Source organism: Somniosus microcephalus, chromosome 16 (assembly GCF_052327205.1).
Source record: "Somniosus microcephalus isolate GS21.2 chromosome 16, FLI_Smic_1.0, whole genome shotgun sequence".
NCBI lineage: Eukaryota > Metazoa > Chordata > Chondrichthyes > Squaliformes > Somniosidae > Somniosus > Somniosus microcephalus.
The window spans coordinates 19,514,741-19,534,443 of record NC_141002.1 but is presented as its reverse complement, the minus strand read 5'-3'; the positions used below and the strand labels follow the sequence as shown (position 1 = coordinate 19,534,443).

Sequence of the window (19,703 nt, the reverse complement as noted above, 5' to 3'; positions counted from 1 at the left end):
GCCCAGCCCGAGCTGGGCATCGAATGAAGATATGGTTATACAGAATGTTGGGGATCACCTCGCCACTGGACAAATGCAGGAGGAGACCCCGCAGCGACCTTCGGGAGAAACCGGACAGGGTCCGGAGGAATCTGCCTACTCATCCTACGTGGAAGAGATGGCCCCAGCTGGGTACCCAGCACTATCCTGACCGAATTTCACTTGCGGGAGACCTCGCTATTGATGAGTCATGGTGGGGAAGCGCGGGCGCCTTGTCACATAGGGACGCGCTCCCCGGGAGTGGGTGGTGATGGCCCGGGAAAGATTGTAAAGGGGAGGGGGAGACCCAAGAGTCACGTGGGTGCGTTCGGAGAAGGGAGGAACTCACCTGGGGCCCACGGGCAAAGTTAGAGTGTAAGTGTGGCTGGGAAGGATGAGTGGGTGGCCGGATCTGGGATCCAAGTTTGAGTGTGGGGCCAGTGAGAGCCGCCACACAGGCACCCATCATTTTCTCCAGCCAGTCGAGGGCAGATGGGAGGGGGAGGGACTGGGAGTCGCGATCCCATACTCTCCGGTCTCGGTCTGTGAAACATGAGGGGTACCCCGCCTCCACAAAGGGACAAGGGAAAGGCTCGGGGCTGGCGGATCAGACTGTTCTGTAAAATCCATTCTGTATGTTTTAAAAGTTTAAGACCATTAAAGGGGGAGGGGTGGAAGGAACATTTACTGCCCGGGTGGGAGGAGCAATACCCACTCGAATTTCGCGACCCATCATTGGCATGTGATGGACGGGGTTTATTTCAGCATTTTGTTTCAAATGTTTAATGGAGATTTTTGTATTTTGTTTTACAGTTCAAAGTGGTGCAGAGGCGTAGGACCCTCTTCGTGCTTGCAATCGTTTGGATTACATTGTATAACCAAGATTGCAACATTTTGTAATATGTTATAATGTAACAAGTGGTGCAGGGGTATGAGACCCCTTATTGTAACATTTTGTAATTGATGTATCTGTAGATGCCTACCGTACCACGCTTTTTCTCGGATTTGAGGGGAATAGACGGGTCAGGGAATCAGTGATAGGTAGCTATAGGTAAATACAGGGGATAGTTGTTTGTCGGGGGTCAGAAAATTTTGCTCACTTCTTCAAGAGGATACTACAAGCAAATTGGAAGTATCCAAGGGGGGAATGTAGGGGTCACAAAATCCCCTCGGCCCCTGAAGATCAGTAAATATTAATCCACATCGTGGACGAAGACTTGTGGGATTTAAATTGTCTCTGGGTTGGACAATGTTTTAAAACATACCCAGAACCACAGAAAAGGGCTGCGTTAAAAGCTCGTGGGCTGGGCAGCGCTTGGACACTGGCATCAAAGAACTTTGTGAAAATCGCACACTTTAAGATTGTACATTTTATTAAAGGATGTACTCTTGAGTTTTGAACGGTTTAAATTGCCCAGGGATAAAAATGGCCGTCAGAAAGCATGGCCAAGGACAAAGGACTTGGAAGCAGCTCGTGTATATCTGTGAAAAGGGGAGGATCAAAGATGGCAGTGAAATCTGTCAATCAAAGGGGAAGTTCCCTCCCTGCAGAGACAATCTATTTGTTTACAGAAACTGCTACAAGGATGTTTGCACAAGGGATTAAACCACTTGACTACGGTTTCAGTGACCACAAGATAATGAGTTTCTGTTTACATAGTAATACAACTCCATTCAAAACCCATCAGGATGAATGGAGATGGTTCGATGGCCCATCACAGACAATCAAGAACACATTCAAATCACTGCAGCTTTATTGGAAAGCCCATTCACATTTAAGTAAGACACTTAAACTGAGAAAAGGAACAGTTTAAAATTGAATGGGTTTGAATCACCCATTACTGGACAATGGGGACAGTTGGATCCCTTTTGTTTTAACCCAGAAACTTCCGGATCTGGGCGGGAACATTTCGGCCACAAAATTGGGGTATAAGAGATAGCTTCTCAGAGGCATCTCTCTCTCTCTGGCTTGCCTCCGTGTGCCCTCTACAGCGTGGAGTCTGTCTGAAGAAGTAAAACACCAGCAGTTTACTTTTAAAACACTGGGGTGTTTCTTTACTTCAGGGCAGTGAAGATCTCGTGGGACACGGAGCTGGCATTGCAGTGGTGAGCATATATTTTTCTGGCCTTCCACAAGGCGACTTAGGATAGGCTTAGGGGTGGGAGTAAAGTGGGGATTTCTATAGAATTGTATTTTAGTCAATTTCCCGCATTGTGTCCGTTTTTCCTCCCCTATTTAAGCAATTTTACCATGATTACTTTGATCATGTGGTGTAGTTTCTTTAGTTTTAATAAAATTAGACTTTCTTGCATCCAGACCATTTGTCCGTTTTAATATATCATTAATTATAAGTTCCTCCAGTCAGAACTGGAAGGAGGGGTTTAGCGATTCGAAACCGCTGATTGGAATTGGTCACAGTGCAGTGGAAAAGGCTGCCTGACCAGGTAAATTACCGTAAACCAGGTAAAGGATGCCCCGCTACAGCCACCACAACCAAAAATAGATTAGCGGGTCATTGCTGTTTGTGGGACCGTAGCTGTGAGAAAAATGGCAGCATACAAAACAACAGTGACTACACTTCAAAAGTACTTCATTGGCTGTTGGGAACTGAAAGACACTAGATAAATGCAAGTTAATTCATTCTTTTCTCTTGGTGCTGAGCGATTTTATTTTATTCGTTCCTGGGATGTGGGCATCGCTGGAAAGGCCAGCATTTATTGCCCATCCCTAATTGCCCTTGAGAAGGTGGTGGTGAGCCGCCTTCTTGAACCGCTGCAGTCCGTGTGGTGAAGGTACTCCCACAGTGCTGTTAGGGAGGGAGTTCAGGATTTTGACCCAGCGATGATGAAGGATTGGCGATATACTTCCAAGTCAGGATGTTGTGTGACCTGGAGGGGAACTTGCAGTGGATCTTGGTTCATTTCTGAATAATTTTGGCTTTTTAAATCAGATTTCACAAGATACATTTGCACAAGGAAGCACTTTCAGTTCAGCCATCCAGAAAAAAAACACTACCTCCACTTCCATGTTCCCCTCCATTCAACCTGTCTCTCAAATGATTTCAGAAATTTTCCTTCATTGTCCTGCTCCGAAATCCATTCCATGCGTTCCATAGCTACTTGAGAATATGCAGAACCATAAAACACCACCACCAATCCAGCCAATCCCAGCTTCTGGGAAATATTATGTCCTACAAAACCTCCCATCCAATTTTTCTCAAGGTAATTGCCCAGTTCCTGCTTGAATTTGCTGCTACAATCGACTCCTACTCCCTCCCTGGGCAGTCCATTCCATGCATTCACCATCCCATGTGTAAAGTAGTTAAACCTAAACTGTCTTTTCACCCTCTTTCTTCTAAGTTTGAGGCTGTGATCAATCTTTGTGCGAAGGAGAACCTCCTGACACCTGTGCTAAATTTGCCTGTCATCAGTTTGAACCTGTGCCCCATTGTTCTACTGTCACAGTTTAATTGGGTTGTGCTCTAGATTTCTACATTGTCTTCTATAACTTTATGAGGTCACCTCTCGGTCGCCTCCTTTCGCGGATGCCGAGCACTCTTTGGCACTCTTTCCTGGGGTCACTCTGGTAGCTCCCTCAATACCGGCTTCCATGTTGGTATTGACAACTGCAGATCATAGAATTGTACAGCACAGAAGGCGGCCATTCGGCCCATCCTGCCTGTGCCGGCTCTTTGAAAGAGCAATCCATTTAGTCCCACTCCCCCGCTCTGTCCCCAAAGTCCTGCCATTTTTTTTATTTTTAAGTAGAGATCCGATTCTCTTTTGAAAGATACTATTGAATCTGCTTCCACCATCCCTTCAGGCAAGTGCATTCCAGATCAAAACAACTTGCTGAGTAAAAAAATTCTAATTTTCCCCCCGGCTTTTTCACCAATTACCTTAAATCCGGTTACCAACCCTCCTGCCAGTGGAAGCAGTTTCTCCCTACTTACTCTAACAAAACCCCTCATCATTTGTTTTGCAATCACAGCTGTTGCCACAACTGGTAGACAATAATTGGTGCAGCATGCACCCCTCACTTTCTCACTGTTCTGCTTCGCAAGGCTGACGGTTTAGACAGTTACAAAACCCTAAATCAGCTCAAGAAAGCCTGTCCCAATGGCTGAGTGGGTAAATGTTAGAATGCGGGAATTGGATACATACTGGAAAAGGAAAGGTTTGCAGGACTATGGGGTCAGTATGACTCAGCACCGCACTAGACGACCTGCATCGCACACTAAGGCATGGCGGGGGCAACTATAACCAGTTTTTAATTCAACACAACTCCATCCATAGGCCCAGGATGCATAAAGTCAAAAAGGAGAGGAAGGAGGCCCTCGAAATGCTTGCCCTTCCTCTAAGGAATCGTACGTGGAGTGGAATAGCGCTGTGTCGTTTCAAGCGTTTGTCGACCCGCGCACACCACTCCGCTTGTCTTTGTTGACTGTCAGAATAGGTCAACATTCTAAACTCGCGGGCACTATGGCCTGGATTTTGCGGTCTGTGACGAAGTGATGGCGCTTGCCGCTGCCCACAAAGGTCTAGCGATCTCTGTGGCGGCGATTTCATGTTTCCCGATGTTAATTTGCTTCTAGCGCCAAGTCTAGGGGATCTTCAGTGTCCAGCAACAGTGATGTCATCAAGCTGGCTAAGCAACCAATCACATTGAAGAATTCGCACAGACCGCAAACCAGGAAGTAAAATGCACAGATTATCCTTCACTTTTTATAAATTTTTACAGACAGCGAAATAAAGATTGGGACATACACATGGGATTAAGGTAGAAGCTGAAATATCATAAATAAACTTTTTAAAAAATTATTAGATTAAAAAAATACGGAATTTTTATCACAATGGAAAAATTTGAAATACCACAAATATAAAATTAGTTTTTCAGGGCCAGAGAGGTTGTTCAGCAGTAATTATGACTCAGTACACCGTTAAAAACCCAGTTACACTTCATTGAACAAGGCTTAACTTTTATGGAGGGTTTCAACAGCGATATTAAAGCATAAAAGAGGAAGTTCTCATCAGTTCAGTGATTTGTAAGATTTCCATCTGCGAGGAGTTCAATTGCTGTGGAGGAGCAGGGAATCACTGACAGCGAATTCTGGATTTCCGCGTTTAACTGCGCATGTGCGAACGCCAGAAGTTACTGTCAGTTTTACAGGGTAATGACGGTGAACACGGTCAGTTTCGCCATCATTACAACCGCAAAATCCGGGCCATTTAGTTTGTTGTTGAGCCGATTGTTTTGGTGGGCGCCTCCCATCTAATAGGGGGCACTGGTCAGAAATTGATGATTATTTTGCGGCTCTCATTGGCTCAAATAAAATACGACACAATTCATTAGAAACATGAAAAAATATGGACATCAGGCAATTGTGCAACTGAGAAGTCGACTGATATTCAGGAGCCAGATTCCATCCTGGGAGCTTTTGCCATTTCTCAAGCCAAAAACCAGACTAAACACAATTTTTTTAATTCGTTCCTGGGATGTGGGCATCTCTGGCAAGGCAAGCATTTATTACCCATCCCTGCTTGCCTTTGAGAAGGTGGTGGTGAGCCACCTTCTTGAACCGCTGCAGCCCATGTGGTGCAGGTACTCCCACACAGTGCTGTTAGGTAGGGAGTTCCAGGATTTTGACCCAGCGACGATGAAGGATCGGCGATATAAGTCAGGATGGTGTGTGACTTGGAGAGGAACTTGGAGGTGGTGGTGTTCCCATGCGCCTGCTATCCTTGTCCTTCTAGGTGGTAGAGGTCGTGGGTTTGGGAGGTGCTGCCAAAGAAGCATTGGCGAGTTGCTGCAGTGCATCTTGTAGATGGTACACACTGCAGCCACGGTACACCGGAGGGAGTGAATGTTTAAGGTGGTGGATGGGGTGCCAATCAAGCGGGCTGCTTTGTCCTGTATGGTGTCGAGCTTCCCGAGTGTTGTTGGAGCTGCACTCATCCAGGCAAGTGGAGAGTATTCCATCACACTCCTTACTTGTGCCTTGTAGATGGTAGAAAGCCTTTGGGGAGTCAGGAGGTGAGACACTCTCCGCAGAATACCTAGCCTCTGACCTGCTCTTGTTGCTACAGTTACAATTACAATCAAGATGATCCCGCAGTTGTCACCAAGCAGTCTAGAATATGCCAATCAGATCATTGGCACAAAAAGACTGCATCTCACTTATTGAGTGCTGGTAACTCCGCAAACTAACATAGAAACATAGAAGATAGGAGCAGGAGTAGGCCATTCGGCCCTTCGAGCCTGCTCCGCCATTTAATGTGATCATGGCTGATCATCCAAACTCAGTACCCTGTCCCCGCCTTTTCCCCATATCCCTTGATCCCTTCAGCCTCAAGAAACATATCCAACTCTTTCTTGAATATATTTAATGAACTGGCCTCCACCGCCCTCTGTGGCAGAGAATTCCACAGGTTCACCACTCTCTGGGTGAAGAAATTCCTCCTCATTTCAGTCCGAAATGGCTTACCCCTTATCCGTAGACTATGACCCCTGGTTCTGGACTCCCCGGCCATCAGAAACATCCTTCCTGCATCTAGTCTGTCCAGACCTGACAGAATTTTATAGGTTTCGATGAGATCCCCTCTCAATCTTCTAAACTCCAGTGAGTATAAACCCAATCGACACAATCTCTCCTCATACGTCATTCCTGCCATCCCAGGTATCAGCCTGGTGAATCTTCGCTGCACTCCCTCCATGGCAAGAACGTCCTTCCTCAGGTATGGTGACCAAAACTGCACACAATACTCAAGGTGCAGTCTCACCAAGGCCCTGTACAACTGTAGCAAGACATCCTTGTTCCTGTACTCGAACCCTCTTGCTACGAAGGCCAACATACCATTTGCCTTCTTAACCGCCTGCTGCACCTGCATGCTTACCTTCAGCGACTGGTGCACAAGGACACCCAGGTCGCTTTGCACTTCCCCTTCTCCCAATCTAATGCCATTCAAATAATAATCTGCCTTCCTGTTTTTGCCACCAAAGTGGATAACCTCATATTTATCCACATTATAGTGCATTTGCCATGTTTCTGCCCAATCACCCAACCTGTCCAAATTGTACTGGAGTTTCCCGACATCCTCCTCGCAGCTTACCCTCCCGCCCAGCTTTGTGTCGTCTGCAAATTTGGAGATATTACATCCAATTCCCTCATCCAGATCATTAATATATATTGTGAACAGCTGGGGTCCTAGGACCGATCCTTGTGGTACCCCACTAGTCACTGCCTGCCACTCGGAAAACGACCCATTTATTCCAACTCTTTGCTTTCTGTCCGCCAACCAGTTCTCTATCCAAGTCAATGCCTTGCCCCCAATCCCATGTGCCTTAATTTTGCATGCTAATCTCTTGTGTGGGACCTTATCGAAAGCCTTCTGAAAGTCCAAATACACCACATCCACTGGTTCTCCCTTATCTATTTTCCCAGTTACATCCTCAAAAAATTCCAGTAGATTAGTCAAGCACGATTTACCTTTTGTAAATCCATGTTGACTTTGTCTGATCCTGTCACTGCTTTCCAAGTGCTCTGCTATTACATCTTTTATAGTAGACTCTAGCATTTTCCCCACTACCGATGTCAGGCTTACCGGTCTATAGTTCCCCGCTTTTTCTCTGCCACCTTTTTTGAATAGTGGGGTAACATTAGCTACCCTCCAATCCATGGGTACCGTTCCAGAGTCTATCGAGTTCTGGAAGATGATCAGTAGTGCATCTACTATCTCTAGGGCCACTTCCTTAAGTACCCTGGGATGTAGACCATCAGGCCCTGGGGATTTATCGGCCTTCAGTCCCATCAATTTTCCTAACACCATTTCCTACAAATACTGATTTCTTTCAGTTCCTCGCTTTCATCAGACCCTATGTTCCCCGGCATCTCTGGGAGGTTATTTGTGTCCTCCTTTGTGAAGACAGAACCAAAGTATGCATTTAGTTGGTCTGCCATTTCCTTGTTTCCCATTATAAATTCCCCCGATTCTGACTGCAAGGGACCTACGCTTGACTTCACTAATCTTTTTCTCTTCACATATCTATAAAAGCTTTTACAGTCAGTTTTTATGTTCCCTGCTAGCTTACTCTCATATTCTATTTTCCCTTTCTTAATTAATCCCTTTGTCCTCCTTTGTTAACTCCTAAACTGCTCCCAATCCTCAGGATTATTGCTTTTTCTAGCCAATTTATATGTCCTCTCCTTGGATCTTATGCTATCCCTAATTTCCCTTGTTAGCCACGGTTGAGTCACCTTTTTTGTTTTATTTTTACGCCAAACTGGGATGAACAAATTCTGTAGCTCATCCATTTGGTCTTTGAATGTTTGCCATTACCTATCCACCGTCAACCCTTTGAGCGCCATTCTCCACTCAATCCTGCCCAACTCGCTCCTCAGGCCATCGCAGTTTCCTTTATTTAAATTGAGGACCCTTGTCTCTGAGTCAACTACTTCATTCTCCATCTTAATGAAGAATTCGATCATATTATGATCGCTCTGACCCAAGGGGCCTCGTACAACAAGATTACTAATTAATCCTTTCTCGTTGCATAATACCCAGTCTAAGATGGCCTGATCGCTGGTTGGTTCCTCGACATATTGGTCCAGGAAACCATCCCGTAAACACTCCAGGAATTCCTCCTCCACAGTATTGTTATTAATTTGGTTGGCCCAATCTATATGTAGGTTAAAGTCACCCATGATGACTGCTGTGCCCTTATTGCACGCTTCTTTAATTTCCCTTTTAACGCCATCCCCAACCTCTGCCTTACTGTTTGGAGGTCTATATACCACTCCCACTAATGTTTTTTTCCCCTTAGTATTTCTCAATTCTACCCATACAGATTCCACATCATCAGAGCTAATATCCTTCATTACAATTGTATTAATCCCTTCTTTAACCAGTAATGCTACCCCACCTCCCTTTCCTTTTTGCCTATCTTTCCTGAATATCGAATACCCCTGGATGTTGAGTTCCCAGGCTTGGCCATCCTTGAGCCACGTTTCTGTAATCCCAACCAAATCGTATTCGTTTACCTCTATTTGCACAGCCAATTCATCCACCTTATTACAAATGCTCCTCGCATTAAGACACAAAGCCTTCAGGCTTGTTTTTTTAACGCTCTTAGACCTATTAGAATTATTATTTACTGTGGCCACATTTGATTTAAACCGTTGATTTCTCTGACTGCCACTTTTGTTTTTCTCCTTCCTATCTTTTGCTTTTATCCCTGTTTTCCTTTCCTCTGTCTCCCTGCTCAGGTTCCCAACCCCCTGCCATTTTAGTTTAAACCCCCCCGAACAGTGCTAGCAAATCTCCCCGCAAGGATATTTATCCCGCTCTGGTTCAGGTGCAACCCGTCCGACTTGTACAAGTCCCACCTTTCCCAGAAGCCGGCCCAGTGATCCAGGAAACTAAAGCCCTCCCTCCTGCACCAACTCTTTAGCCACGCATTCATCTGCTCTATCCTCCTATTCCTATACTCACTAGCACGTGGCACCGGGAGTAATCCAGAGATTACAACCTTTGAGGTCCTGCTCTTTAATCTGCTACCTAGCTCCCTAAATTCTTGTTGCAGGACCTCATCCCTCTTCCTACCTATGTCGTTGGTCCCAATGTGAACCACGACCTCTGCCTGTTCCCCCTCCCCTTTCAGAATGCCCTGAAGGCAGTCTGGAATCACAAAGGATACAAACAGAAAAGACACTTCCAAATGGTGCGACTGTTACTGGGATTAGCATCTGGCACCCTGCCACAGCCAAAGAAACTCAGGTACTCCCATTCACCTTCAGCTAACATAGAACACAAGTCCACAGGATTACGTAATCCCTTCTTCTAGACTTCCTCTGCTCAATGTAATTTTATTTCTGTGGGGGTGTGGTGGTGGAGGGCATTAAGCTGATTTGACCTTTCAACCTTTGAATCCTGCACAGACCAATGAAATGACCCAATAGGGCCACCCAGTTTGCTGGTGGGCATTGGCAAAAAACTGCCCTCCCTGTTGTGACATTAAATCTACAATCTCACTTCGTGAGGCCACAGAGTGGCCAATGTGAGAAATGGGAAAATGGACACTGGTGCAAGTAGCAGTTGCTTTCTCCAGGTTGGTGCTGAGGCATAGTAGAGGGAGTTTCCATCTACGTCTACTCCCGATTTGTTCCATTTCCCAGCGCCAACATCCCTCTCTTTGTTTAAGGAACAGGAAAGAAATGGCCAGAAAGTGTATCTGGGCATTGTATAACCTCTCGATCACAATAACCTTCTTGAAAGTCGCACGTGCTGTGCCATAGAATGATCGGCCATTAGGTTTATCAAGATCATGGGCCCAGAAATTTGGGTCGGGGGCTTCCCGCGGGTGTAAGCCCCCGATCTGCACTTAACTTGCGCGCTGGCCGTTGAGCTGTGGGCCTCCGTGGAATTCCGATCCTGGGCCTGCTCCAACTGCCGGCGCGCAGTGCTTGCGTATCCCAGGGGCGCAGTTAGTTCGATGCGTCCCCTGGGATCACGTGGGCCATGGGGAGCCAATCGGAGCAGGGAATGCTTCATTCATAAGTTTGACAGGAAGTGCTGTCAAACTTATAAATACTACAAGCCCCAAAACATCACTAAATCTTCAAATAATTTTTTTTTTAAATCACATTTTTTAAATAAACTATAAATTAAAATTTTTGGAAAAATTAATTACATTTTCTAACGGGGCTAAAAATAAACTTACCTTTCTTTAAAGTATTTAAAAATAATAAACCTGTGGAAAAAATGTTTTAATTTTAATTAATTCACCACTTACCTTGTAAAAAGCAGGCCTTGCGACTGCATTTTAAATGTCTAACTTCTGGAGACTTACCCTCCGGGAAAACCTGCAAAAAAAACGTAAGTTCGATGCGCACGCGCAGCCTCTCCCACGCACGCATTCAAACTCTGAACCCCTTCTTTCAGGGGAACGGAAGTGCCGGTTTCCCACGCATGCGCAGTGCATGCAGGAAACCGGCACTTCCATTGGGCCTACGGGTGAGTACCCCATGCGTACTCACCCGTGGAGACCCGAATTTCTGGGCCATCAGGAGATAGAGACAGTGGGGGACTCACCCGTGGGCCCTCTGTTAGTCGCGGCTCAGTGGTAGCACTCTCACCCCTGAAGGCTATGGGTTCAAGCCCCACTCCAGAGACTTGAGCACAAAATCTAGGCTGACACTCCAGTGCAGTACTGAGGGAGTGCTGCATTGTCGGAGGAGCCTTCTATCAGATGAGCCATCTATCAGACAAGACATTAAACCGAGGCTCTAGCTGCCATCTCAGGTGGACTATTTCAAAGATGAGTAGGGGCGTTCTCCTGGTGTCCTGGCCAATATTTATCCCTCAACCAACATCATTAAAACAACAAATTGTCTGATCAGTATCCCATTGTTGGTTGTGGAAGTTTGCTGTGACCAAATAGGCTGTCACGTTTCCCACATTACAACAGTGACTACACTTCAAAATTACTTCATTGGTTGTAAAGCAGTTTGGGACGTCCTGAAGTCATGAAAGGTGCTATAGAAATGCAAGTCTTTATTTATCAGGGTTATACTGGTAGAGTCCGTGCTGGCTGTACTTCCGACAATATGAAGGACTAAATACGTACGCAACTTTAACGCACGAGGGGGAAAGGAGGAGAACAGTTACCTTGTCGAAATTCTGCATCTGCTCCCGATTTGTGAGCCACGACTCCATATCCTGCGTGGGTTGGATGACAAAGGCCTCGTAATCGGCAAACATCTGGGTGAAGCGGTTGGCGAAGACCTCGCGGAGGTGCACGGCGAGCTTGTAATCGCGCAGCTCTTCCTCACTGCACCGGCACTTGGTGCCCTTCTCCTTCTCCGCCGCCGGCGGGGGCGTGATTTCCATCTTCTCCACGGCGACCCCAGTGCGCTTCGCCAACGCCTGAAGCCGAGCCAGCGTCTCATTGCCCTTCAGTAACTCGTACATGTTGATGGTGTTGCTGGTCAGGTTGCCATTCTTTTTGTCATTGACCAGATCATCCAACACCAGGTTCTTTAGCTGGGTGGCACTCTCGCTGCAGTGCAGGTTCCCCTCGGGTGGAATTCCAAACTGAAGCAGCACCTCAGAGATTTCCTGGATGAACTCCAGCTTGTTAGGAAACTGCGGGAAATCCTCCGGCAGCTCGATGAAGTGGTTGTCAATGTCCACAAAACATAGATTCGCCTGCAAGTGGAAGAGGAATAAAGTAAAAACGAGTGACAATTCTGCTTTGTACTGTACAAGTACTGTGCTGTCTTTCGGATGTGATGTTAAACCGAGGCCCCGTCTGCTCTCTCAGGTGGATGTAAAAGATCCCATGGCACTTATTTGTAGAAAAGCAGGTGAGTTCTGCCAATATTTATCCCTCAACCAACATCACTAAAACAGATTATCTGGTCATTATCACATTGCTGTTTGTGGGACCTTGCTGTGTGCAGATTGGCTGCCGCGTTTCCTACATTACAACAGTGACCAGACTTCAAAAAGTAAAGCGGTTTGGTGCGTCCTGAGGTCGTGAAAGGTGCTATATAAATGCAAGTCCTTTCTTTCTATGCTTAATGATGATACTTGTAAAGTTGCAATATTCTCTCCTTAGGTCTACCGTTTAAATATTAAAATTTAGAACAGAGCTTTTTTGTTTTATTCTTCAATAGGTTTAAGTCCTTCCCATCTGAAGCCACAAACTCTTTGCTGGGGTCCAGATGCGTAGGCACGGGGACTCTCTTCAGTACCTCTCCCAAGTGCCCACTGCTCATGTGTATTTTTGACAGGGAGTGTCGCAGGCTATTCAACCACACAGAGGCTGCAACTAAGAGACTGTCCTTATCCAACGCCCACATGTGTACATTACCAGTAGAGCTCAATGGATACCCATCAGTAGGAGGAACGCAGGATGACACCAGGGCTTAGTGGGTTAAATTATGAGGACAGGCTGCATAAATTTGTCTTGTGTTTAGAAGGTTTAGGGGTGATCTAATCGAGCTTTTTAAAATGATAAAGGGATTTGACAGCATAGAGATAGAGAAACTATTTCCACTTGAGCAGAATTCAGAACAAGGTGGCATAATCTTAAAATTTGAGCTAGGCCATTCAGGTGGGGCAGTAGAAATCTGGAACTCTCTTCCCCCAAAAGGCTCTGGATGCTGTGTCAATTGAAATTTTCAAGGCTGGGATTGTTAGATTTTCGTTAGGTAGGGGTATCAAGAGATACAGAGCAAAGGCGGGTAAACGGAGTTGAGGTGCAGATCAGGCATAGAAACATAGAAGATAGGAGGAGTAGGCCATTCGGCCCCTCGAGCCTGCTCCGCCATTTAATGAGATCATGGCTGATCATCCAAATTCATCCATGATGTCATTAATGGCCCAGAAATTCGGGTCTCCACGGGTGAGTACGCACGGGGTACTCACCCGTAGGCCCGATGGAAGTGCCGGTTTCCTGCATGCACTGCACATGCGCGGGAAACCAGCACTTCCGTTCCTCTGAACGAAGAGGCTCAGAGGTCGAACGTGTGCGCGGGAGAGGCTGCGCGTGTGCATCAAACTTAGGTTTTTTTTTACAGGTTTCTCCGGGAGGGTAAGTCTGCAGAATTTAGAAATATAAAAAGCAGGCGTAAGGCCTGCTTTTTACAAGGTAAGTGGTCAATTAATTAAAATTAAAACATTTTTTCCACAGGTTTATTATTTTTAAATACTTTAAAGCAAGGTACGTTTATTTTTAGCCCCGTTAGAATATAAAATTATTTTTTTCAAAAATTTAAATTATTGTTTAAAATAGTTATTTCATGTAATTTATAGTTTATTTAAAAAATGTGATTTAAAAAAAAAATTATTTGAAGATTTAGTGCTATTTTGGGGCCGTAGTATTTATAAGTCTTGACAGCACTTCCTGTCAGACTTATGAATGGAGCATTTCCTTGCTCCGATTGGCTCTCCATGGCCCACGTGATCCCAGGGGACGCATCGAACTAACTGCGCCCCTGGGATACGCAAGCACTGCGCGCCGGCAGTTGGAGCAGGCCCAGGATCGGAATCCCACGCGGGCCCACAGCTCAATGGCCGGCACGCAAGGTAAGTGCAGGTCGGGGGCTTGCACCCGCGGGAAGCCCCCGACCCGAATTTCTAGGCCATTAAATGGCAGAACAGGCTCAAGAAGTTTCTGTTCCCATATGCATGGTTGCCGACACATCTAGACACATCTGGCAGATGTCTTTTAATGTAGAGAAGTACAGGATGATGCATTTGGGAAGGGGCAATTCTACGAATGTAGGTATTATGCATGATTGCCCACTCTTAAGTTGCTGAGTGGGAGAATGGCCTGAGGGTTGTAGTTCATGATTCACTTAAGGCCCATGACCATGACAAGGCTGTTGTGAAACTAAATTAGGATTTATAGTTAGGACAATTAAACATAAAACTAGAAGAATGACCCTTTCACTGTACAAGGCCTTGGTCCGGCCACATCGAAAATACTGTGTCCAGTTTTGGTCCCCTCATGTGACGGTTGCTATTGAGGCTCTCAGTTCAGAGGTGGGCCATACGATTGATACCTAATTTAAGGACCCTAGTTATCAGGATAGGCTTAGGAAGCTGGGCTTTTTACTTTGGAAAAGCACTGGCTTCATGGGGAAATAGAGGCTTTCTACAAAACTCCCACAGGAACTGCACATTACCCAATCCCAGCCTGTAATAAGCTCCCCGACAAAGGCCTCTTAAGTGGCAATGTCCAATTTTTGATGGGTATTTATCCACAAGTTCACCTCCCTACAATATACTGCTCGCAGCCAATGAGTCAGGTGGGCAACCAGGTTGTAAACTATTGCCAATGTCATTCTGGTCTGGCTGGCAGGGGGCATGAGAAGGCATTCTGGCGTGGGGGGGGCGGGGGGGGAAAGGGAGAGCCGGGACCTCCTCCTGTATTGGGTCTTTATCTCATGTGCCAGCATGGCTCAGTTGGCAGCACTCGTGCCTCTGGGTTACAAGGTTGTGGGTTCCAGCCCCCATACTGGGACTTGCGAAAATAAACACAGTGCAATACTGAGGGCGTGTTGGGCTCGCAGAGGTACAGCCTTTCAGATGAGACATTGTCTGCCCATTCAGGTGGATGTCCGAAGCTGCAATGGGAAGACAGTGAAGTTGGCATACTGGAAGGGTAACAAGTAGGCTGGACTTCATCCGATGCCATCCAGTGTTTTCCCCACCCAGCGAGAGAAATGCTGGGCATTGCCTGCACAGTCCACACACACAGGAGATCGCACTGCTCAGACTAGAGGGCAGGAGATCATAAGAGGCCCCTGTCTAACGCAGGAGAGTTAGTTGGCCTCGTACTGGCATCTCTCTTCAATTAGAATTCAGTGCTGCCAATCACCTTGTTTTTGGCAAATTTACCACGGCTCATCCAAACCCTTTGTTTCTTACATAAGAAGTATAAGAGCAGGAGTAGGCCATACGGCCCCTCGAGCCTGCTCCGCTATTCAATAAGATCATGGCTGATCATCGGCCTCAACTCCACTTTCCTGCCCGATCTCCATATCCCTTGATTCCCCTCGAGACCAAAAATCTATCAATCTCAGCCTTGAATATACTCAAAGACTCAGCATTCACAGCCCTCTGGGGCAGAGAATTCCAAAGATTCACAACCCTCTGAGTGAAGAAATTCCTCTTCATCTCAGTCTTAAATGGCCGACCCTTCTTAGGGCATCTCCAACCCTCACTGCAAGATCTGGTGTTACTCCAGCTGCCACCCCTTTCACTGCCTAAAATGGTAAAATCCATGCAAAACAGCCTCTAACTCTTCCCAGAATGATTCAAATACTTTAGAAGCTGCAGTTTACTGTACAAGGTAACCAGTTTACAGTCCCTAGGAGTAAAGATGTCGGAAACAAATCTTAATAAGCCTGAGAGTTGGTCTTTTTCCAATGATGAAACACACTATCCTGAACTATATCAAGATTTTAAAAACATTTCAAGCAGGGGTTTCAATGATTCAATACTCAAGAATTGGATTTAAAGGCCAACAGGCTCCCATTGAAATCATTCTCAGTGTTATATTATTCCCTCTCGTCTCTCTTTTACTGCTAATATAATTCACCTGTAACTTGCTCTGCTGTCTCAAGTGCAGCAACAGAAGCATTACAATGGACGCGCACTCACCCGAACAGGGCTTTCTTTCTGTCAATGAATTGTGTGGTCAACAAGGTGAGAGGTGTCAGCACAGGGGAATGAAACACCAAATGGCCTTTTATATTAGTGTCGTCCTAAGTTGGATTCCAGGAGGCAACTGTTGAAACTGGCTTCTGTAGACCAGCGGCAGACTTCAGGACTCGGTTTTACGAGTCCGCTGGCAGCCAACTGCATTCAGCCCTGTAACCGTCAGGTGCTCTCTGCTGGCTGCTGCACTCTCAGAATCTAACTCAACAAGACCAATACGCAATAGAAAATGCTGGAAACACTCAGCAGGCCAGGCAGCATCGGGGAGAGAGAAACAGAGTCAACCCTTCGTCAGAACTGGAAAAGGTTAGAGCAGAGAGATTTGTAAGCAGAGGCAGGGAAGAGGGGAGGAAAGAACAAAGGGAAGGTCTGTGATAGGATGGAAGGCAGGAGAGATTGGCCTGCAAAAGGGATGATGGTGCAAGGCAAAAGGAGAGATAATGGGACAAGTTAGCTTTTGTTTCTTAACTTGAAGATCGATTCCCCCCCAGAAACATATTCCAATTTTGCAAGCCCGCTGGCTCAGGGTTGGGTGCTGGCAGCTGGGGGATGACCTGGGTTCATTGTGGTGTGCCATCTCCAGGAAGTGTACTGGTGGTGGCACAATGTGGTTGCACAGTCAGACCTGTGTCTTCAAGACAGAAAGTGCTTCATGGCCACTGCCTGCCCTGAATTGACGCACGCTCATCTGATACCACCAGGTTAATGCTGAATCTATACCGATGCTGGCTCTTGGCTGGTCCAACATTATGTGCACTTTGGAGCAAGTCCCTGCAACCAGGGTAACCTCCTTTCCACACGACAGAGGCAAATTCATTCTAAATGCCTCTATTGTATTGGGAAAGCGACTCGAACAAAGGCAGAGTTTTCCCCTTACTCACTCTGGCAAAGGGAGGAAAAGTCAGGACATTTAGATAATCTCGATGTATTTATGCCGGAACCAGAAAATACTGCTGTGGTTGCACCAGCCCAGTGCCAGTATCCGTGTAGATGGTACACACATGCCAGCTTTCTTGATGACTCAATTGACAAGTTCACTGCCGAGTGTGGCCTATTCAAATCGGGGAGGTCTATGATTCAATCCAATTTCCACTGGACGACATTAGGGGTGCTGCAATTGGGCTCAGTGCATATGGATCAATCAGTGGGAAAAACAAACAATCAGCCAATCTCTCTGCTTTTGATCATTATCCGGTGACTGGAAAGTGCACATATATGGACATTAAGTGAGGAAAGGATCAGGTTGATGGGGGCCTCCTACTCCCGGAATCGGCAAGGCTGCCAACCCTAGTCTCGTCCCTTGCATGAAGAAAGATCAATTGGGTGAGTACTAGAGGGCATTGGGAACCACACCCAATCAGCACTGGCTGCATTTCAAAGTAATTCACTGCACGCAAAGCAATGCCGGGAGTCTCCGTGAGACACGATAAGATGCTACACAGAGGCAGGGTTTTTCTTACCCACCTCAGCACAGACTTCAATGCCTCCAGGAAACGAGGGGAGAAAATTAGCAAAAGAGAAAACTAAATATCCAATTGTAACTGCTATCAGCAATGCTCTGTGCCCGCTGAACGTCCACACTCCATGTTAACAGTCTCATTAGCTAAATAGAAATGTCAGTGCAGACCCAGACTTAATTGAGAGCCTCCAGGGACATCAATGACTTCTCAGAGGTGTTGCAGCAATTCGGTTGGTTTCTATAAATAGCCTCATAGTGCTCAAGTCAGAAAGAGGCAAGGTCGAGTTAATGTTTTCAGAAATTAACTGGGTACATAAGACAATGAAAGAATCGCCTTAAAGCACTGGAGTTTAGGTTCCCTTGGAGATGAACAATAAAACATAAGAACATAAGAAATAGGAGCAGGAGTAGGCCAATCGGCCCCTCGAGCCTGCTCCGCCATTCAATAAGATCATGGCTGATCTGATCCTAACTGCCAATCTACTATCACAGAACCATCTCCTGAATCTAACAGAATTAGACACACAAAATAGGAGCAGGATCAGGCTACACGGCCCCTGGGCCCACTCCGCTAGCCACAGGGCCATGTCCGATCCGAACCTAGACTCATGTCCAAATTCCTGCCCGCTCCCCGTAACCCTTAATTCCCTTTACTTCTAGGAAACTGTCTATTTCTGTTTTAAATTTATGTAATGATGTAGCTTCTACAGCTTTTTGGGGCAGCATATTCCATGGACCTACCACCCTCTGAGTGAAGTAGTTCCTCCTCATCTCAGTTTTGAAAGAGCAGCCCCTTATTCTAAGACTATGCCCCCTAGTTCTAGTTTCACCCATCATCGGGAACATCCTCCCCGCATCCACCCGATCCAACCCCTTCACAATCTTATATGTTTCAATAAGATCGCCTCTCATTCTTCTGAACTCCAATGAGTAGAGTCCCAATCTACTCAACCTCTCCTCATATGTCCATCCCCTCATCCCCGGGATTAACCGAGTGAACCTTCTTTGTACTGACTCGAGAGCAAGCATGTCCTTTCTTAAGTATGGACACCAAAACTGTACGCAGTATTCCAGGTGCGGTCTCACCAATACCTTGTACAACTGAAGCAATACCTCCTTATTTTTATATTCTATCCCCCTAGCAATGAAAGCCAACATTCCATTGGCCTTCTTAATCACTTGCTGCACCTGCATACTAATCTTTTGAGTTTCGTGCACCAGGACCCCCAGATCCCTTTGTACTTCAGTACTTTCCAGTTTCTTGCCATTAAGATAATAACTTGCTCTACGATTTTTCCTGCCGAAGTGCATAACCTCACACTTTCCAGTATTGTATTCCATCTGTCAAATCTCTGCCCACTTACTTAGCCTGTCTATGTCCCCTTGCAGGTTTTTTATGTCCTCCTCTCTCACTACTTTCCCTCCCATCTTAGTATCATCTGCAAACTTTGATATGTTACACTCGGTCCCCTCCTCCAAATCGTTGAGGAAGAACTCTCCAGGGGTACGGGTCAGTGGGCACCAGTTACCTCCTGTCTAACCTCCTAAATTGCCATTCTTATTCGTAGGCTGTTTGACTGTGACAGCATCACAACCAAACCCGATCCTGCCCTCATCCAATGTCCACACTTGAAACTTGAGAGCAGGGTTTGCTGGAACGATGTTTCCCCCTAAGGAGCACCAATCGGGAGGTCCCAGCAGGCCGCTCATCAGCTGCTGCCGCCGGAAAAGATACCACGCATGCGTGGCCACATAGCAGTCGCACAGCAAATTTAAAGGGACAGCGCCCCCCCCACAAAAAAAATTAGAGGGAACATTGTGCTGGACAGCAATCAGCAGCAGTAATCCAGCCTGAAATTCCCTCCCTAACTCAGGGCCACTGAGGCCAATCCTAGCCTCCTTACCATCGTGGGGTTTTTGTGAGAATGGGTTGTGGGCATGGCAAGCAAGGATGGACTCGGAACGAGCTGGGTGTGGACGCCTGATAGCCAAGAATCGG

General features: G+C 46.3%; 1 protein-coding gene across 7 annotated transcripts in view; it reads right to left on the bottom strand.

Moving 5' to 3' along the window:
- The window catches only part of LOC147106003 (DENN domain-containing protein 5B), a 360,273-nt gene that overhangs the window by 93,996 nt on the left and 246,574 nt on the right, over positions 1-19,703 (bottom strand). For all 7 annotated transcript variants that reach the window (XM_086008626.1, XM_086008628.1, XM_086008630.1 and 4 more), the window contains one exon: positions 11,683-12,222. In XM_086008626.1, coding sequence (XP_085864752.1) covers positions 11,683-12,222 — 540 coding nt within the window. The remainder of the gene's footprint in view (positions 1-11,682; positions 12,223-19,703) is intronic.